The sequence below is a fragment of the Cricetulus griseus genome, chromosome 2 (genome assembly GCF_003668045.3).
Source record: "Cricetulus griseus strain 17A/GY chromosome 2, alternate assembly CriGri-PICRH-1.0, whole genome shotgun sequence".
NCBI classification, from domain to species: Eukaryota; Metazoa; Chordata; class Mammalia; order Rodentia; family Cricetidae; genus Cricetulus; species Cricetulus griseus.
Window position 1 is genome coordinate 297,192,960 of NC_048595.1, and position 19,150 is coordinate 297,212,109.

The 19,150-nt window shown below is 39.2% G+C and overlaps 1 protein-coding gene across 2 annotated transcripts in view; it reads right to left on the reverse strand.

Moving 5' to 3' along the window:
• The window catches only part of Arsk (arylsulfatase family member K), a 36,867-nt gene that overhangs the window by 6,161 nt on the left and 11,556 nt on the right, over positions 1 to 19,150 (reverse strand). For both annotated transcript variants that reach the window (XM_027401840.2, XM_027401841.2), the window contains exons 4-6: positions 12,173 to 12,455; positions 10,829 to 11,000; positions 7,018 to 7,242 (exon numbers count right to left, since the gene is read on the reverse strand). In XM_027401840.2, coding sequence (XP_027257641.1) covers positions 7,018 to 7,242; positions 10,829 to 11,000; positions 12,173 to 12,455 — 680 coding nt within the window. The remainder of the gene's footprint in view (positions 1 to 7,017; positions 7,243 to 10,828; positions 11,001 to 12,172; positions 12,456 to 19,150) is intronic.

Consider the following 19,150-nt stretch of genomic DNA (forward strand, 5'->3'; position numbering starts at 1 on the left):
GAGCTTGGGTAGGAGATGCCATCTCGAGAGGTTTAAAAAGGCAACAGGAAATTAAAAGTTCTAGAGGTGAGGATGCAAGGTCTTGTGAAGGAAAAGCACCTTACAGAGGTCAACATAGGTACCAAGAGGCTAGAGGTTACTACTACTATGAACCAGAACCTTGAGTAGGAAGAGCCTTCCCCTGGAGACCACGAAGACGCCAGGAACCTAGATGTTTCAACAGTGGCAAATGGGACATACTAAGAGAAATTGTTGACAAACGAATTCTTACAATGCCTCATATGGAAGGCCACTGCCTTCTGGATTGTATAGATGTGGTAAGGGCAGACACTGGACCAATGAATGTAGATCGACCAGGGACATGTAAGAAAACCCGTTAAGGCCAGGAAACCCCGAAGGGGGACTCCCACTTCGAAAAAGGTTGGGTCATTCCAAGTAGCAGTGGGAGACAATCTCTCACAGGACAAATAGTTCTTTGCCTATTTTGAAAAATAATACTGCTCTAGATGGTAGTTTGAATAGTGATGAAGAATCAAGTGTGAATGGACAAAATGAAAAACGCATATTTTGACAAGCTTCTATTCATGATAAATGGCCTCAATTGAAAGTGAAAATTAATAATAAAGTTATTTCTGGCTTAGTAGACACTGGGGGGGGATGTAACTATTATTACCCCAAAGTCTTGGCCTCAGAAATGACCTCTTAGAGAGGCAAATGTACAATTTTTAGGAATTGGGACTCTATCTAGAGTTGACAGACTGTTAACTCGGTGGTCTGCATTGGACCGGAATGACAGAAAGGGATACTGAAACCATACGTGGCAGATATAGCTATAAATCTCTGAGGTTGTGATCTCTTACAGCAATGGAATACTCAGATTAATATTTCTCCAATGTCAGATACAAATTATGTACAATCTTTAGATAGTAGAAAAGATCTGGTAAGACGTTATGGAAAATGGTTACCAACCATCCATGCTGTAGAGAAACTAGGTACAAATGATGGACCTTCAGAGGAGCCAAAGGCCCTGCCATTGAAGTGGCTTAAGATGAACCTGTTTGGGTAGGACAATGGCCTATGACCTCTGAGAAGCCTCATATGGAAGGCCACTGCCTTACATAACTTTTAGAAAAGTTAGTACAAGAACAGCTAGATGCTGGACATATAGCGGAATCTACCAGTCCTTGGAATTCTCCTGTTTTTGTTATCAAAAAGAAGTCAGGTAAATGGAGAATGCTGACAGACCTGAGAGCCATAAATAAGGTAATTCAACCAATGGGCTCTCTGCAACCTGGAATGCCATTACCTTCCTTAATACCTAGAGGATGGCCTATCATAGTCATTGATCTAAAAGACTATTTTTTCACAATACCGTTACAGGAAAATGATAGAGAAAAATTTGCATTTACTCTACCAACTCTTAATAATTCACAGCCAGTTAGGAGATATCAGTGGAGAGTTTTGCCACAAGGAATGCTAAATAGTTCTACTTTGTATCAGCACTTTGTACAGAAACCTTTGGAAATAATTCATAAGAAATTTTCACAATCTCTTGTTTATCATTACATGGAGGACATTCTTTTATCAGATTCCAATAAAGAAACTTTGGAATGTATGTTTGAAATGGTGAAGGAAGTTCTGCCTCGTTGGGGGTTACCGATTGTCCCAGAAAACATACAAAGAGGAGATTCTATTAACTATTTAGGTTACAAAATAGACTTACAAAGAATCAGACCTCAAAGGTACAAACTAGGAGAGATCGTTATCAAACTCTTAATTCTCTTCAGAAATTATTAGGGGAAATTTCTCAATTACAGACGATTATTGGTGTAGAAGGACATGACTTAAAGCATTTAAAAATGGCCCTTAAAGGTGATAAGGACCTAAACAGTCTGAGAATATTATCTGCTGAGGCAGAAAAAGAGTTACAATGGCTAGAAAACAGAATATTGTATGCGCATGTAGATCGAATAAACCTTGATTTAGACTGTATTCTGGTTATCTTGTCATCCAGAGAATACCCTTCTGGGATTCTGATGCAGAGGGAAGACACTATGGATATTTCTGCCACATGAACAGAATAAAAAATTAAAGACATTTATAGAAAAGATTTCTGATTTGATTTTAAAGGGCAAATTAAGACTTCGTCAACTGACTGGAAAAGATCCAGCAGAAATTATAGTACCTTTAACTAATGAAGAAATTTCCTCCTTGTGGAAGGATAATGAATATTGGCAAATAGCTCTTACTGACTTTTTGGGGATGATTAGCAACAATTATCCCAAAACTGACAGAATTAAATTCATAAAAAAGATAGTCTGGATTCTTCCACGTATTGTAAGACAAACTCCCAAATTTCTGGAGTTCTTACCTTCTACACTGATGCCAACAAATCAGGTAAGGCAGGTTATAAAGCAGGTGAGGTAAGTAAAGTAGTTCAAAGTCCATATACATTTGTACAGAAGGCAGAATTATATGCAATTCTTATGGTACTTATGGATTTTACAGAACCTCTTAATATAGTTACTGATTCTCAATATGCAGACAGAGTTACACGTTAGTCGTGTTAGACTGCAGAATTCATTCCTGATAATACAGAATTAACTTCTGTTTTTACAATTACAGCAAACTATCAGAAACAGAAGTAATCCTATATACATTACACATATTAGATCCCATACGGGTCTGCCAGTCCCACTAGCACAAGGCAATGATGAGATTGATCGTTTATTAATTGGAAGTGTGCTAGAAGCCTCAGAATTTCATAAGAAACATCATGTAAATAGCAAAGATTTGAAAAAGGACTTCTCCATCACTTGGCAACAAGCCAAGGAGATAGTGAGAAACTGTCCTACTTGTTCCTTTTATAATCAAACTCCATTGCCAGCAGTTTGTAATCTTAAGGTCATTCGGAGAAATGAGGTTGGCAGATGGATGTCTTTCACTTTGCAGAATTTGGAAATTTAAAATATGTGCATCATATTATAGACACATTCTCACGGTTCCAATGGGCTACTGCTCTTAACTCTGAAAAAGCTGATTTTGTTATTACACACCTGCTAGAGGTGATGGCAGTTATGGGTATACCTGCACAAATAAAAACTGAAAATGCTCCAGCATATGTCTCCACAAAATTAGAACAAGTTTTCAAATATTATAACATAAAGCATGCTACCGGTATACCACACAATCCTACAGGACAAGCAGTGGTTAAGAGATCTAATAGAACACTAAAGGAGATGCTCAACAAGCAAGCTTGGAAGACTAACCTCCCCCAAACATAGGTTGCATAATGCTTTATTAACACTACACTTTCTTAATGCCAATGAAAAAGGACAAACAGCTGCAGAAAGACACTGGACTACAGAAAAAACTGCTGAACTGAATCAGCCGGTATACTTCAAAGATGTACTAACCTCTGTATGGAAACCAGGACATGTGTTACGTCGGGGTAGGGGTTTTGCATTGGTTTCCACAGGAGAAGAAAAACTTTGGATACCATCAAAGTTGATCAAGATTCGCATTGAAAAGGAAAAACCTCTCAACAAGGGCAAATGACAGGTATTCTACTAAAGGTGTATCTCATAAACTAAATAGAAATCTCCCAAAGGAAAGGGAAGTGTTTTGCTTTTATCTTCACAGGAAAACTCATCTCCAGAAGGCAAAGGACACTCCATGGGTAGATACTTAAGAAGAGCAGGTAGCTATAATCATCAAACAAAAGGAACGTGCCATATGGTAAACTTTACAGCTGTCTCTGAGAGAACTCCATTTCTCTTTTCTAGTCCCTATTCAATTAAACCAATGCTGGATTTAGAGGTGGATTTGGCTTTCCTCCTCTAAAATCCAAGCACGTTGTTTAACTAAACTTTAGAGTTTCTGTATTGTATCAAGAAGCCAATTGATGTAATACAGGATAAGAGAAGAATTTGGGGACTATCTTTGTCTTTTCTTGGATCTTTCTTTCAAGGTGTGCACCCCCTCATAATTCTTATGCTCCCATGGTTGCCTTCCCCAGTGTGTGTACATACACAAGCAAACATTTCTCTGCTAACTGTTTATGTTTGAGTCCCACACAGCCAATGAAGACCTGCCTGACAGCAATCCCTGGACACCCCGGAAAGAAAATGGGCCACACCTTGAAGAGATCAATCAGCAGTCCATATGGCTAAGGTTTCTTTATTCAGATAACACCAGCCAGGTGCAAGCCAAAGTGTGCCAGGGACAGCAAGGCAGCCAAGTCAGAGAGAAGGGAGAAGAGAGTCTCCACGTGTGCTCGTTCCCTTAAGAACCCTTCCCGGGTCACCTCAGACTTCCCCTCACCACGCCCTTATGGGCGTATCCCGGCACACCTGTCCGGGCTACTAGGAGGCAGGGCTACAGTGTCTTCCTACAACACCTCCTCGACTGCACTGGATCCAACTTGCTCCATTTCAGATGACACTCCAGCCAAAGCTTCGGGTACTGACTTCAATCAAGTTGAGGATTTCAAGCGAGATCTTCAATCAAGCATATCCATCCCATCTAACATGGACTGGATACAATCCATTCAAGACTTTCACTATACTAACATTTTCTTCCTACAGGATCCCACAAGGCCTTCGTCGTCCCATTTCAGCAGGAAGTAACTTGGAGGATGCTACGCCCCCCCCCCTTTCCCCATTGTTGTCATTTAGGATACTGTATATACCTAGTTAGGGATAGCTTCCTATTGTTTATGGTTGGGATTGGAAGGAGGTGTTCAGGCTTGGACACCTTTTTCAGATGACTTTAGGGTTTAGTTAAAATAGATAGTTAGGATGTGACGTAAGCAGATTGTTGTGTCTTCTTACATTTCACCTTTATGATTGTTAATTTTGGATACTTTACACTGTTAAGTTTTAATCTTCTTTTAGACTAAAAGGGGAATTGTAGGGGAACCTGTAGCCACGCCTGCTTAGGGACTGGCTACAGGTCTGCCTGACCATGCCTGTAAGGGCTTGGTCAGGGTGACGTAGAGTAAGAGTTTCATTTGGCTGGTTTTGCTTTCAGTTTCACCCTTTCGGCTTGTGTACAGACTGCTGCTGTGCCGGCTGGCTAGGTCACTCTATAAGTAAGGCTTTTCCCTATTAAATACCTTCATATTTCTACCTGACTCCGTATTGGTAATTTCCCACTATAATCAGTGACCCAAGCCAGGACAGTTCCTGAAAGTCCTTAATCCAGTAGCAGTCTAGTTTGTATTCTAATTTTATCCTGTAAAACCACAAGGTGGGGCAGACAAGCAACTGAGTTTTACAGAATTGACCTGCAGTCAACTGGTTGTTAAGGGCAACAACTCCATTCATTGTATTAGCACTTTCTCCAGGTCATTCTGTTTCTGGTAGTAAATGAAGTCATGCTTAGCAAATAGGCTGCACTAGCAGTGCTTTAAGCAAACCACTAAACAATCAGTAAATCAGAAGCTAATAATAGGTCTTTTCTAGTTTATTCTACTTTAAGACAAAAAAAGAAAGACACAAGGAAAGAAGCGAGGTGAGGGAGGTCCATGCCGTGGCCATCATTAGTGAGCCACAAGGAGAGAATAGAACCCTGAAAATGAATGGGAAGCAATGAGCAACTGGCATATGCTCATAGTTAGCATCTTAATAACATCTAATTTAGAAATATAATTCCGAATTTTCTTGTTTAATATCCCTGCAAAGGTATAGAAAACCAAGAAACTTTGTTTCTCTTCATATTTCTGAGTGACCAACAGTTAAATGAGGTATGGACCCACTCAAGAGCTCACTCACTGTTTATCCATTCAGCATACCGGGCCCTATTTTAGTTGTAGGAAAGAGGCAGTAGAAGGCTGATTTGCTTGTCAGAGCTCTCCTACATCTGGGGAAAGGCTGGCCTGTCAGATGGCAACACAGGAGCAAGGAAGCATAAAGCAGGTCTAGAGAGAATAAGGGCAGGCATGTGCAGGGGCAGTGATCTGTCCTGTTTTATATCATGCAGTCAGAATAGCTCTCTGGTAAGGTGAGATTTTAACAGATACCTGAGGACAGGCTAAGGAGTCTATGTATATCTGCAGACAAGTTTTTGCTATTTTTTATGGAACATCATGTATCAAGTCTCTGAGTAAGAGACATGATTGGTTCAATCAATCCCCAAGCTCCCAAAAGGGCTGTATGGAGCAAAAAAGGGTGTGTATACAAGATGTTGGGTAAAAGGAAGAGGCAATGTTGATCTCCCAAGTCCAGTGAAAGTATTTGGGCTTGTGCTTCGGTGACACAGGAAATTAGTAGGAAAAGTGAGCAGAGGGTTGATAATGACGAAGGCTAACAGTGCATAGTAAACTCATAAACCATCAGACATGAGGGAGAAGACAGGTGGGAAGCCATTGCAAGAGTCTGGGCAAGGGATTCCAGTCTATTATTGTTAGATTAGAAGTCTTCATGAATTGAGGTTCAGAATAAAACTAACAGACAGGCATTGTGGCATACACATGCCTTTTCTTCCCAACATTCAAGAACCAGAAGCAGGTGTGGATTAAGGTGTAAGGTCTCAGCTGTCCCTGCCATTATAATATGCTTCTGCTCCACCATCACAGACTCTAACCCTCTGAAAACACAAGCCAATTAAATTCTTTCTTTTAATAATAGCCTTGGCCATGGTGCTTTGTTTTAGCAGTAAGAAAAGTAACTAATATACTCCATAGAAAGTGAGTAGAAGATTCTATAGTGGAGATACTTGTATTTTAGGGAGGTGGTGGCAGGAAGTTCAATGATGTATATAAATGAATGAAATAAGTTTATGCGCCCAAAAATCTGATGTATCTTATTTTCTAATCATATCCTGATTGTGACTCTTTTGAAGAGAAAATGACTAAAGTGAGTGAAGGCCATAGGAACCTGAGGAATATTATCCATGCTTTTCAGAGCACAAATCTCACTCAGAGTGAGTGAGCTGCTCAAGTTCATGGGATTCTGAGTACTTTGCTTGTTTTTCTCCAGCATTACAAATGAATATTTCTACAAACACAGTACTTACCAAGCATTGTAGGGTAAATATCCACAAGAGAAACAAAATTTGGCACTTGTACGTTGACCTTAATTCCTGGTCCCATCATCAAAAGTGGAACATGGGCACTGGCTTCATACATACTCATTTTATAAAACTGGCGGTGTTCCATGGCCATCTCTCCATGGTCTGACGTATATATAACAATAGTTTTCTGAAGAAGATCTAATTTGCGAAGGGTCAAAATAATTTCACCTACCATAAAAATCAAGAGAGTTCTTTGGGTTAGCTTTAGTTGGTGTTTTAGTTTGCCACACCTAGTTTAAACCACTGCACCCAGAGTTTGCTGCAGTTCTCTTACCATCTGAGTAAAAGCTAATGTTCTCACATGCTTTCTCCTCAGCTCGCAGACTAGCGAGATGAAGGGAGGCAGGCAGCATCTACTGGATCACCTCTTCAGCTTCTGTCTAAGAACATGTGAGGCCAAAGGGGCATCTTCCTCTCAGTGTCTCAAATGGGGACAGACAGATGAGCTAAGATGTCATCCTGGACATGACTCAGATGTTAATGAAGATTGCTACCACTACTGACCCACACTTTCTGCGCAGTAAGAGGGGATAAGAGCAATCTGAACTTTTAGGCTATCTCTTCTCCTACGTCCTTATGCAACTGCCATTGTATCCCCCTAAGGCTGGCTTAGTTATAGATAACCCACCTTAAAGGATGAGCCATGAGCACATGGTGTGACTTGGGAATAACTGACAGTAATGTTCTGAGAGGCCTTGTCTCTTTGACTTGAAAGCTGCTTCCCATTGGAATCATGAGACCCGCAAGAAAGCATAGTGCAGAGAAAGGAGAAACTATATTTTGCTAGATCTTGAATTTGGGGTATAAAGGTCCAGTCAGAGTTGAGGTTCAATGCTCTATAGAGTTAAGACCTCATGATCTTTTAAGTGGAAAAAAGGAATTGCTTACTACATTTTTTTCTTCTCTACTCCTTTTTCCTCTCAATAGTATTCCTTGCACATTCTGATGGATACCTTATTTCTATGTGCTTGATGACAAGCACTTTACCTACCTCTTTGTGAAGCCCACATCTATGCTTTGTGGTATATCTTTCTTTGTTCTTCTTAATGTTCATGCATGGAACAGTATATGTTATAAAGTATGCAAAGTAAAAATTATAAAGTATTTTTGAAATATATTATCCATTTCTCTTTCTAAAAAAATTAAACACTAATTTAAGACATTACAATTATTTCTCCACTCCAGGGCCTTTATATTTTCTGCTTCATCTACCTAAAATGTCCTTGTTTTTGCTTTCTACATTGATGGCCTTTTCTTAGCTCACACACTACCTCTCAGGAGTATCTCCCAGATACTCTAAGTTAGTTTCCCAGTCTCACTTTTTTTTTCTAGCCTTCCACTGTTTACGTCACATCACTACAACATCTGTTCCCTTGTTCAGCATCTGCTCATTTTTTTTTTTTTTTTTGCGCTGAAGACACTTGAGGAATTGTGCTGTCCCACCTGCTACAGCACAGAGCACACAGTTTCACATGAGAAAATGTACTTGCAAACTTTTGAAAGCCATTAGGGAATGCAGATGAGTAAGCATTTCCAGTTTCAGGAAATACCAGTGAAATACAACTCAGTGGTCATGTACTATGTCAAAACTAACAGTCATAGTTATGGCTAAAGAAATGCTTAAAATACCATTATGAGGGAGAACTTGGAGCCAGGTGTGGTGGTGTACACTAATCCTAATGATTGTGAGATAGTAGCAGAAAAATCAGGAATTCAAGGCCAGCCTAAGCTACATAATGGACTCAAGGTTAGTCTCAAACACACACACACACACACACACACACACACACACACACACTGAAAACTTGAAAGTCCTTGCTATTTTTTCATATATATATATATATATATATATATATATATATATATATATATGCTGATTATATAAATAATGTGTCCACATGGCTTCCTTTTTTCTTTCTGGGGTATTCTATTTACTCAGTGAACACTTCTAATAACAAACACTGTTTGTCCTCAAAGGTTTTTGGATATAGAAAGAAGTGATGCCCACACTTCACCAATGCAGTTATATTCTACCCCCAAAATGTAGCAAAGTAAGTGACAAGATGTTGTGAAAATAACTTGTCACCAAAACAGCTGCTGGTTTTTTAAAAACAAGGTTTCTTAATGAAGGAAGTGGAAACAGCACTGGTGTGACCAGGGAGAACTCTTTGACAACCATCTCATGGAATTGGGCTTGTCTGAGCTGAGTCTGAGCCTGAATGTCAGGAAGCCCAATGTTTGCCACAGAGGAAATGGTTTTGAGCTGTGGGTAAGCCTTGTTCTGAAGGGTTTAGGGAGAATGAATCTGTTTGTAGGTATTACAAGTGTGAAAACAGCTATAAATGCTAACAAACAAGTCCTTCTCTTAAAAAAATATTAGAGACATTAAAGTGAGATTGTTACATGCACAGTAAAACCATTAAAATGGCAATAAATATTGGGATGTTAATTATTTACACTGGAGATATTTTCCACACAGAGAATGTTTACCTTGGAACTAGTAAAGACATTAGCTAAAAAGCTAACAAAGTGGGACCATATTTAAACTGCTTATATTACTAAGTAATTTAAAGATAATCACTTCCTAATTTTGATTTATAAATTAGTGTTAATATAGGTCTTGTCCTCTTGGCTGTGATTCTTAGTCCATAAGAGCTAAGTAGTCTCCAGCCAGAGTGTTGATGTTTCTAGGACACTAATTTCCAGGATGCTAATTGACATCTGTTGATCTTTCTGTGTGCAAGGAGTACAGGGAAGGACATGGACCTCTGTTTACTATAACTTGATGCTAAGAAGTAGAACATTTTTGGAACCATAGATTGACCTATGGGTCCTCTGAAAGAGCTACCCAGAAGGTGTTTTTATTTTTTTATTCTTCTCTCACATATTACATCCTGTCTGAAGTTTCCCCTCCTCTCCCCTCCCCTCCCCTCTGTCTTTTCCCACTGGAATACATTTTAAGATGTTTAAAATGATACTGTGAAGCAAATATGAGTGCTATGCTGTTTTCACAACACCTTAACCTACCATCTGCCCCTCCCCTCAGACTGACGTTTCTAATAATCATAAGATTCATACTGGAACTTTATCATTTTAATTTATATGTGATTTTATAGAAATAATTTCATCTACAACTTTTATCAGCAAGTGACTTTTTTGTATCGTTACATAAAAATATTACTTGATAACTAGTGATACTAAGCATATGTAAGAAATTAACATCTGCTTGGAGAAAAGTTAGTTTCTACTCGTAATTCCTCTATGTCTCCATCCACTGAGTGCCTGATGACCATTCTCCTGGGACTCCAAAGAAGGTGTTTGCAAATCACCAAACTGATTCCTCTGCATCAGCGTTTGAAATGTGATGCTTTTTGTGTCTTGGAAGCAAAGCTGCTTCACAGTTACATGCCTGCCACGTGCTGTCATGTTTAGCCAAGTACAGACATGTTGAAGGCCACTAGTGTTTTGTTTCAAGCAGAAAACTACTTTCAATGACTTTTTATGTATGAACAAATCTGAGGACCTATGAATAACTAATTTATATGAGTGATTTTATAGAAATAATTTCTATAAACAGAAAGGGCCCTTTATTCTGCTGTTAATGTATTTTTATGAGTTAAGAACCTCAAAGTTCTAAGTCTGTGGGATCTAAGAAATATCTGAGATGCTTTTGCAAGCCTAAACCAGCACAATCACAATATGTTGGGAAAATAGTACCTTTTTCCTGTAATTGCTTATTAATTATACCACCTACCTAGCATGGCATCTGTTTCAGCACACATGGCATAATAATATGCTCTAATATTCTTAATTTCCTCTTCAGTAAATTTCCCTGTGCAGTTTTTTGTGTAGGAAGAGTAATAGTCCACAGGGTGCATTTCTGACAAAGCCAGCCACTTTGGGATTTTGATAGCATCATAAGCTACCTAAAAAGAAAGGAGAAAAAGCTTCACATCAGCAAAGTCATAATATGCCTTTCTTCCAACAGGTATCTGTGGCAAATTTCACAATGTTTCATATACAGGATGGTTGAAAAGAACGGCAATGAAGTGTGCTAATTCTCCAAGTAGGAATGGACCGAGTAACCCTTATTTACACTACCAGGAGAAGGAGTGTTTCAGATTTTGATAAGCTTTCTTGGAAAGGTCATAAAGAGAACAGATTTGTCTCCCAGGGATAACTCCATGAGACACTTCACAAAAGTGGATAATGAAAGAAGACTCAACAATTGAGCACTCAGTAAAGAGATGGAGAGTGCTGACTGGAGTGAATTTAAATCACACATACAGGGCATAATCCATGAAAGTCTAGTCTGGGGATGCTCATAGTGCTGCTCTATCAAAGAATTCACATTCATAGTCAGAGGAACTTAGGGACTGGGCACCCATCATCACCAGGAAGACCAGTTTGAAGAAGAAGATCGAGAGTCACATAGAGAAACCGGTAAAAATATTCACATTAAAGGAACTCTTGTAGAAATATCTACATTGGAAGCCAAAAAGTAAAAATGTAGGGAGTTGATCCAAATAGAGAAAGAAATATGACAATCTGCAAGGCCAAGAGAAGATGCTTGCTGTAGAACAACTGCACAGGGGAAGGCGGGCATGACTCACACTGTGCCTAGTATACTTTTTACTACACTGATCCTAAGAATTTCTGTGTTTTCAGGACAGCATACTAAATAATAGATTTTTCTATGTCTAACTTGACAGACCAAGGCAAAATTTTATGTATTTAACAGATTTTTTTTAAAAAAATTGAAAAAAGGCTAATTTCTTCCTTTTGACAATTAAGATTATTTTTCAATTTCATTCTGTATAGTTATTATCCTGAACTGGGGATGTGAAGCCTGCTCAGAGTCCAAAGATAATGTCTTTCCATTTCTTTTTATAGCCATATCATATGTAAATCTATAGTTAATAAACTCTAATGTTTTATTTCCAAAATATCATCCTTTTAACAAAAGTATTACTGTTTCAGTTTAAAAGTAAATTCCCAAATTTTCCACAAAAATGAGAAAAGTAAAGAAATGAGCTAACACAAGGTGGCTTTGCATGTGACATCAATGTCGACTTCTGAGCACACATAGAATACTTACCTTATCAAGCCAATACAGAGAAGTGTGAAACGTAGAAGCACCAAAGTTTTCTCCTGAAGAAGGTGAAGGGTAAGGGTGTGGTAAATTCAATCCCAAGTAAAGGACAAATGGTTTGGTGTAGTTAATGGCTTCCTGTCTTAGCCAGTCGGTCACTTTGTCTGTGCTCTGCCAGTCCTTCTCCATCACTCGCCTTCTGTTCTTATCAGGGATGAGATTAACCACAGGCCTGCCTTCTTGTCTGAGCAAGAACGCAACATCTCTTGTCCATGCCTCCACACGATTACTGAGGGTGTCAGAACACAACCATGTCAGAAAGCACTCACGCAGGGTTAGAAACTGCCTTAAACAAATGCTGGAAAGCAACAAGGGAAGCAGCTTTAAGACTTACTTATTTAAAAACTGTGGAAAACAACTGAACATTCATTTGTGTTAAGATTATTACAGATTGCTTAGACTAGTTAATTTTTCTTAGAGAACAATATTCAGTTGTGCTGGCTTGTCTTATGTCAACTTGACATATGCTAGAGTTATCTGAAAGGAGGGAACCTCAGTTAAGAAACTGCTTCCAGGGGCTGGAGAGATGGCTCAGAGGTTAAGAGCACTGACTGCTCTTCCAGAGGTTCTGAGTTCAATTCCCAGCAACCACATGGTTGCTCACAACCATATATAATGAAATCTTAATGCCCTCTTCTGGCATGCAGGCATACAAGCAGACAGAACACTGTATACATAATAAATAATCTTAAAGAAAGAAATTAGCTCCATAAGATCCAGCTTTAAGGCATTTTCTTAGTTGAGGCAGGTGTTGGTGGTGCACACCTTTAATCTCAGCACTCGGGAGGCAGAGGCAGGCGTATCTCTGTGAGTTTGAGGCCAGCCTGGTCTCCAGAGCGAGTGCCAGGATAGGCTCCAAAGCTACACAGAGAAACCCTGTCTTGAAAAACAAAAAAAAAAGGAGGTTGAGCGGGTGAGCAAGCCATGGGGAGCAAGCTTGTAAGTAGCCACACTCCAAGGACTCTGTATTAGCTCCTGCCTTCAGGTTTCTGCCCCGGTGGGAGTTCCTATCCTGACTTCCTTCAGTGATGAACAGTGCTGTGGAAGTGTAAGACAAATAAGCCCTTTTCTCCCCAAGCTGCTTTGGTCATGATGCTTTATCACAGTGATAGTAACCCTAAGTAAGACAGTACTTACACTATTTCATATTGCTAGCATTTTTTCCATTGAATTTTCTAGCATTTTAGTATCTTTCTTTCAGAAGATAGTATTTCTAACCAAAGTTAGTATAATTTCTTTGCATCACTATAAAGCTTTTGTATTTTGAAAATTTTACCTCCCATTTGTACTTCTTATGTTTCTAAATTCTATGTTTTAATATGTTCTCTGTTTTAGCTTTTCTCACTAGAAAAAAGTTTAGTCATGGTCTGAACTGTCATAATATTGATACAACTCTCTTATTCATTAGACTCTAGGTATGTTTTTGTTTTTGTTGCCTGACTTACATATTAATGACTTAATGGAAGTGTTTAGTCTGTATCACATGCTATTTGATGTTTTCAAGAACTGTCCAGGTTTATGAAGCTGATGTTGCTGCTTGCAGAGCATACTCAGCATAGCCAAGAAACTTGTTTTATGGTCTTTATTAGTATAAGTGCCTCTGAAGTGTTCTATCAGTTTAGAAATATTTTTTATTTAAATTAGAAACAAACTTATTTTACATGTCAATCCCAGTTCCCTCTCCCTGCCCTCCTCCCTTGCCCCCCACTAATCCCCTCTCCATCCCCTTTCTGCTCCTCAGGGAGGGCGAGGCCTTCCATGAGGGATCTTCAAAGTCTGTCATGTCATTTGGAACAGGGCCTAGACCCTCCCCCCTGTGTGTCTAGGCTGAGAGAGCGTCCCTCTACGTGGAGTGGACTCAGATTAGAAATATTTTTTAAGAATCTAGAGAACAACCCCAACAGAATATATTTTATAATAAAACATAATACTCAGAAGAAATCTCAGACCAGAAAATGTAATGGCCCATGGGTAATGAGGTGCACGCCTTTAATCCCAGCACTTGAAAGGCAGAGGCAGGTGGATCTTTGTGAGTTGAGGACAGTCTGACCTACAAAGTGAGTTCTGGCATAGTAAGAGCAGTTACAAAGAGAAACTTTGTCTCAAAAGAAAAAAAAGTTTTCTTCTCACCTGCTCACTGAAGGCAGATAAAGAAATAGAAGCAGCTATAATAAAAATATGTTTTCATAGTACATAGTTAATATATTTTAATAAAAATAGAAAAAAGTAGAATTTTATCAGAATTACACCTAACAAATTCTAATTAATTCTAACAGATAGTAGACTCCAAAATAGGATTGTCTGGGTAAAATTCGCCATAGTATAAAGCACATAACATTAGCTTCTCAGTCTTTTGATTGCTTCATTGCTAAGCAATGTCACTATATTAGAGGCAGGGCTTTTGGGTTCATAACACCCTTGGGGTTGAGGGGGACAGCACACTGGAACTCACAAAGGATGTGAGGAACTGAAGCACTTATTTGTTAGTTCAGCTGTGTGCTGGGGGAAATACTACTTTGAAATTACTAAGAAACAAAGTTGCAACACAACGTGACTAGCAGCTCATCTTTGGGATGACTCACCTATGTAGACGAGTACTCTGATCATGCCAGTCTCACTTAACCCATGATTCAATCAGGGAGAATCCAAACCAAAGGACAATCACCAGCTTTTTCCTGCTGGTTAACTTATTAAACCAATCTTTTTTTTTTTGTCAAATTATAAAAAAACAAAAAAACAAACCAAAAAACCCTGTTAAACCCAGTCAGCTGTATCTTTTCCCACATAAAGAGTAAACATGACTGTATTTTAACCTTCTAGAATAATTTTTGTTCACTTCACATATTTTTATCTTTTGTGTTGCTGGGATTCTTTTAACCTGTCATGGTTTGAATATTAAATGCTACTCCATCCTGAAGGCTTGGTGGCCAGCCTGTGGTGCCACTGGGAGGTAGTGCAACCTTCCTGAAGCAAAGCCTGGGAGCAGAAGTGAGGTCAGTGGGGCACCCTTGTGAAATACAAGGTCTTCTCTCTTCTCCCTTTCTTTGTTCCCAGCCACTGTGATGTGAAAAGGCTTTCCCTACTGCAAACTCCTGCCGTGATATTCTGCTTCGCCACAGGCCCAAGACAACGCAGCCAATGAACCACTGACTAAAGTGTCTGAAATCTCAAGCTACCTTAAAAGTTGATCTATCTCAGGAACAGGAATGGAAATGTTACTAACATGGTTCTCTTACTGGTACAATGGTTCAAAGTAAGTTAATTATGGCCTAGTTTTATCATCACGGACAGCTTAAAATTTGACTTTATTTTCACCCTTCACTGAACTGTGACTTCTTCCTTGCTAATATAGATGGGAAATAAAATTACCTAACACACAACTAATTACTGCATGAATTTGTCTGTGTAGGTTTTCTGTGCCAGATCTCCTGCTGTATCAGTGGGTATAATTCATAGGTATTGAGGATTAATTTATATAGTAATAAGTACATCTGAAAAAAACCCACACATTAAAATCAATTATGAGAAATGAGCAAAGCTGCAGCTTTCTGAGTCTCCCATGAAGCCTGTCAGCCTAAACTTCCACAGCTCTGTTGGTCCCCTCCACACTGTTTTTGTTGGAACTGGAGAAGCAATGATTCTTTTGTATAGAAAAATGATAGTTCTAAAATTGCCCTTCCAAATTTCTGAACCAATCTAATAAATTGTATATTAAAAAAGGAATCCACCATTCCCTATTGAATGCTCTTTTCTCATGACTAAATTTGTTCTTACTTTCATATTTTATATCAGAGACTAAAACTCTATGTTCTTACCCTGATCAGCAGTTATGAAAATTATGGCATGAAGTGTGATTTGGGCTTATGATCCTTTACAGAACTTTAATTGAGAAAGAAAAAAAAATAATAATGCAACTATGAGGTTGAGGGCCACAAGGAAAATGGAGCCTGAATCAAGTAGAGTCATGGTTGGAAGTGATGCAGTTAAACAAAATGCAAGTCCCAGAGTAGATCAGAAAATCAAGTCATGAGTCAGGTTACTAAAGATCAAAGTTCCATCAATTCCTGCCACTGGGACCATTAAATCTGTACTGGATTCAAAATTATTTCCTAGTTCCATTGAGAGAAGTGTGTAATAGGCCTTGATCGAAGACTGATAATCCAATTCCTAATCAGTGCATGCACATCCTTATATTACAGTCATGTTCTTGATACCCTGAGAAACCCCCAATCTTGTGTATACATTTTGTAGAAACACTTCATGGCATTTCAGAAATAAGACTATTGTCTTAGTTACTTTCCCATTACTGTGATAAAACACCATGATCAAGGTAACTTATATAAAAGAATTTATTTGGGGTTTATAGTTTCAGGGGATTATGACCATCATGGCAGGGAACATGGTAGTAGGCAGACAGACATGGTGCTGGAATAGCAGCTGAGACATTACTTCTCAGTTCATAAGCAGGAGGCAGAGAGTGCTAATTGGGAATGGCATAGGCTTTTGAAACCTCAAAGTCGACCTTTAGTGACACACCTTCTCCAAGGCCACACCTCTTAATCTTTCCTCAACAGTTCCACCAAAAGGGATCACATTTTAAAACATATGAGCCTATGCAGGCCATTCTCATTCAAACCACCACATTCCACTCCTTGGCCCCCATAGGCTTGTGGTCATATATCATAATGCAAAATTCATTTTGTCTAACTTTAAAAAGTCCTCATAATCTATCACAATCTCAACACTGTTTAAGTCCAAAGTCTCTTTTGAGATTTATGGCAATCTCTTAACTGTAACACTCCATAAAATCACAATCAACTTACTATTCTAAAAGAAAGGATGGGGACATACTGAGGAAATATTGGACCCAAGCAAGACCAGAACCTAGCAGGACAAACTAAATCCTGTAGCTCCTTGTCTGAAGTCAAAGGGCTTAGATGGTGTCACACTTCCAGTTTTGCTGACTGCATCACTCTTTTCTCGATTAGTCTGGTCCCTCTCCCTGTATGCAGCTGTCTCTGGCAGACATCCCATGGCTCTGGTGTCTCTACCGCCATCACCATCTAGGCTTCACTTTTACAGCTTCACCCACTCAGGGCCTCCATGAAGGAACTTCCCTTCCATACACCTGGTTTCCTTAATGTCTGAGGAAGATCCTGTAATCCTTTATTCCTGTATCTTTCAGGACTCTAAACCCTGAAGCATATGGCCTGATGCTTCCAAGTTTGTACATTTGCTTGGGATCGACCTTGGCCCTTCCCTGAATTATATTTGCCTAAGTTTCTTCTTGATAGCTACTTTTTAATCCCTCTTCTTCTACAAGTTGCAGGATTAGCTGGGTGGGGTCTTGCCTGAGCCACTCTCATTATTCCATTTCGCTTCAGGCCTCTCAACTCTCTCAGCGTCTGCTTTGGCTCTATCATTAAATCTCTGGCTGCTCTATTACTCTTGTAACTGTACATTTTGTATTTCCTTTTGTCCTGTTCATTCTCTTTTTATGTAAACCTGCATAAAAGTGATAACAAATAATCATACCACAGGGTCAACATTAGGTTGTCTTGAAATATCCTGGACCAAGAAAATTAATTAATTATTTTTCAGTTTAGCCTCAGGCAATTTTGGGGGACAAAGCAAGAAACAGCCATATTTTTGCCAAAATATCACAAGAATGGTCTCTAGTCCAGTTTCCAATATTGTCCCCCTCTGAAACCTTGAGCTGGACTTCCATAAATCCACACTGCTCTCAGTACTACTGTCTTCCAAGATCCTACAAGGATGTCCCACTAATCTCAATTTATAGCTTTCAGTGGCTTCCTAATCCATAGTCCCAAAAAGCAGCAAGATCAGACCTGTCTCCACAATAGCCTACTGGCTGATTCCAGTGTCTGCCTTAGTTACTTTTTGATTGATGTGATAAGATACAACAACCAAGGCAACTTATAAAAGAGCATTTATTTGGACTTACAGCTTTAGGGGATTATGACTATCATGGCAGGGAGCCTCATGACAGCAGGCATGGTGCTAGATCAGTAGCTAAGGACTCACATTTCAATCTACAAGCATGAGGCAGAGAGAAGGAACTGGGAATTGTGTGAGCTTTTGAAAGCTCAAAGCCCACCCTCAATGACATACCTTCTCCAATTAGGCGACACCTTCCAACCTTTCCAACATAGTTCTACCAACTGGGGACCAAGTATTTAAATATATGAGCCCATAGGGGCAACTCTCAGCAGAGATTTTCGAAATTCCATGAAATAGTGAGGACTGTAAATCGCTTTAGAAAGGCAGGGGTTGTAAGGCTTGTTGACTGGATTCCACATCATTCAATCTTTCCCACCAAATGGATGTTTATTCTGTACCAGGCACTGCCACACACTTACTTTCATTTATTTCTGTTACAGTATCTTCAATGTTAACCCAGTTAAGACTCAGCTGTTCAACGAGTTATTAGATTCCAACTTATATGCAAGAGCCCCACACTTAGAGAAGTTAAGTAACTTGTCCAGGATAAGGATGGTACACAGGGTAACACTGCTCACACACTGTGTGCTGTCTGCACTCTTCTCTCTGCTACATTCTCAAAGCAAAGTACAACACAGGGAGACTCATGCCTAGAAGACCCACCTTGTACAGCAAGCAGCCCCTGGTGAAAACCACATCAAGGACATTTTAGTAAGATTAGGTACATGGTGCAGGAGAGCATGGCATGAAATCAGATGGTAAGCAGGTGTTGGATTAGAAAACATGCTGCAGATGTGGGATTCTAATGAAATCAGAGAAGAATAATGCATGAATCCAAAGTACGTAAGTCATGTGTATATTTAAAGATCACCATTGAGGATGAGATCACCCAGAGACCATTTTGATAACTCAAGCAGGAATGACAGGAGCCTGGTAATCGAATAAGATGGGGATGCTTTATAG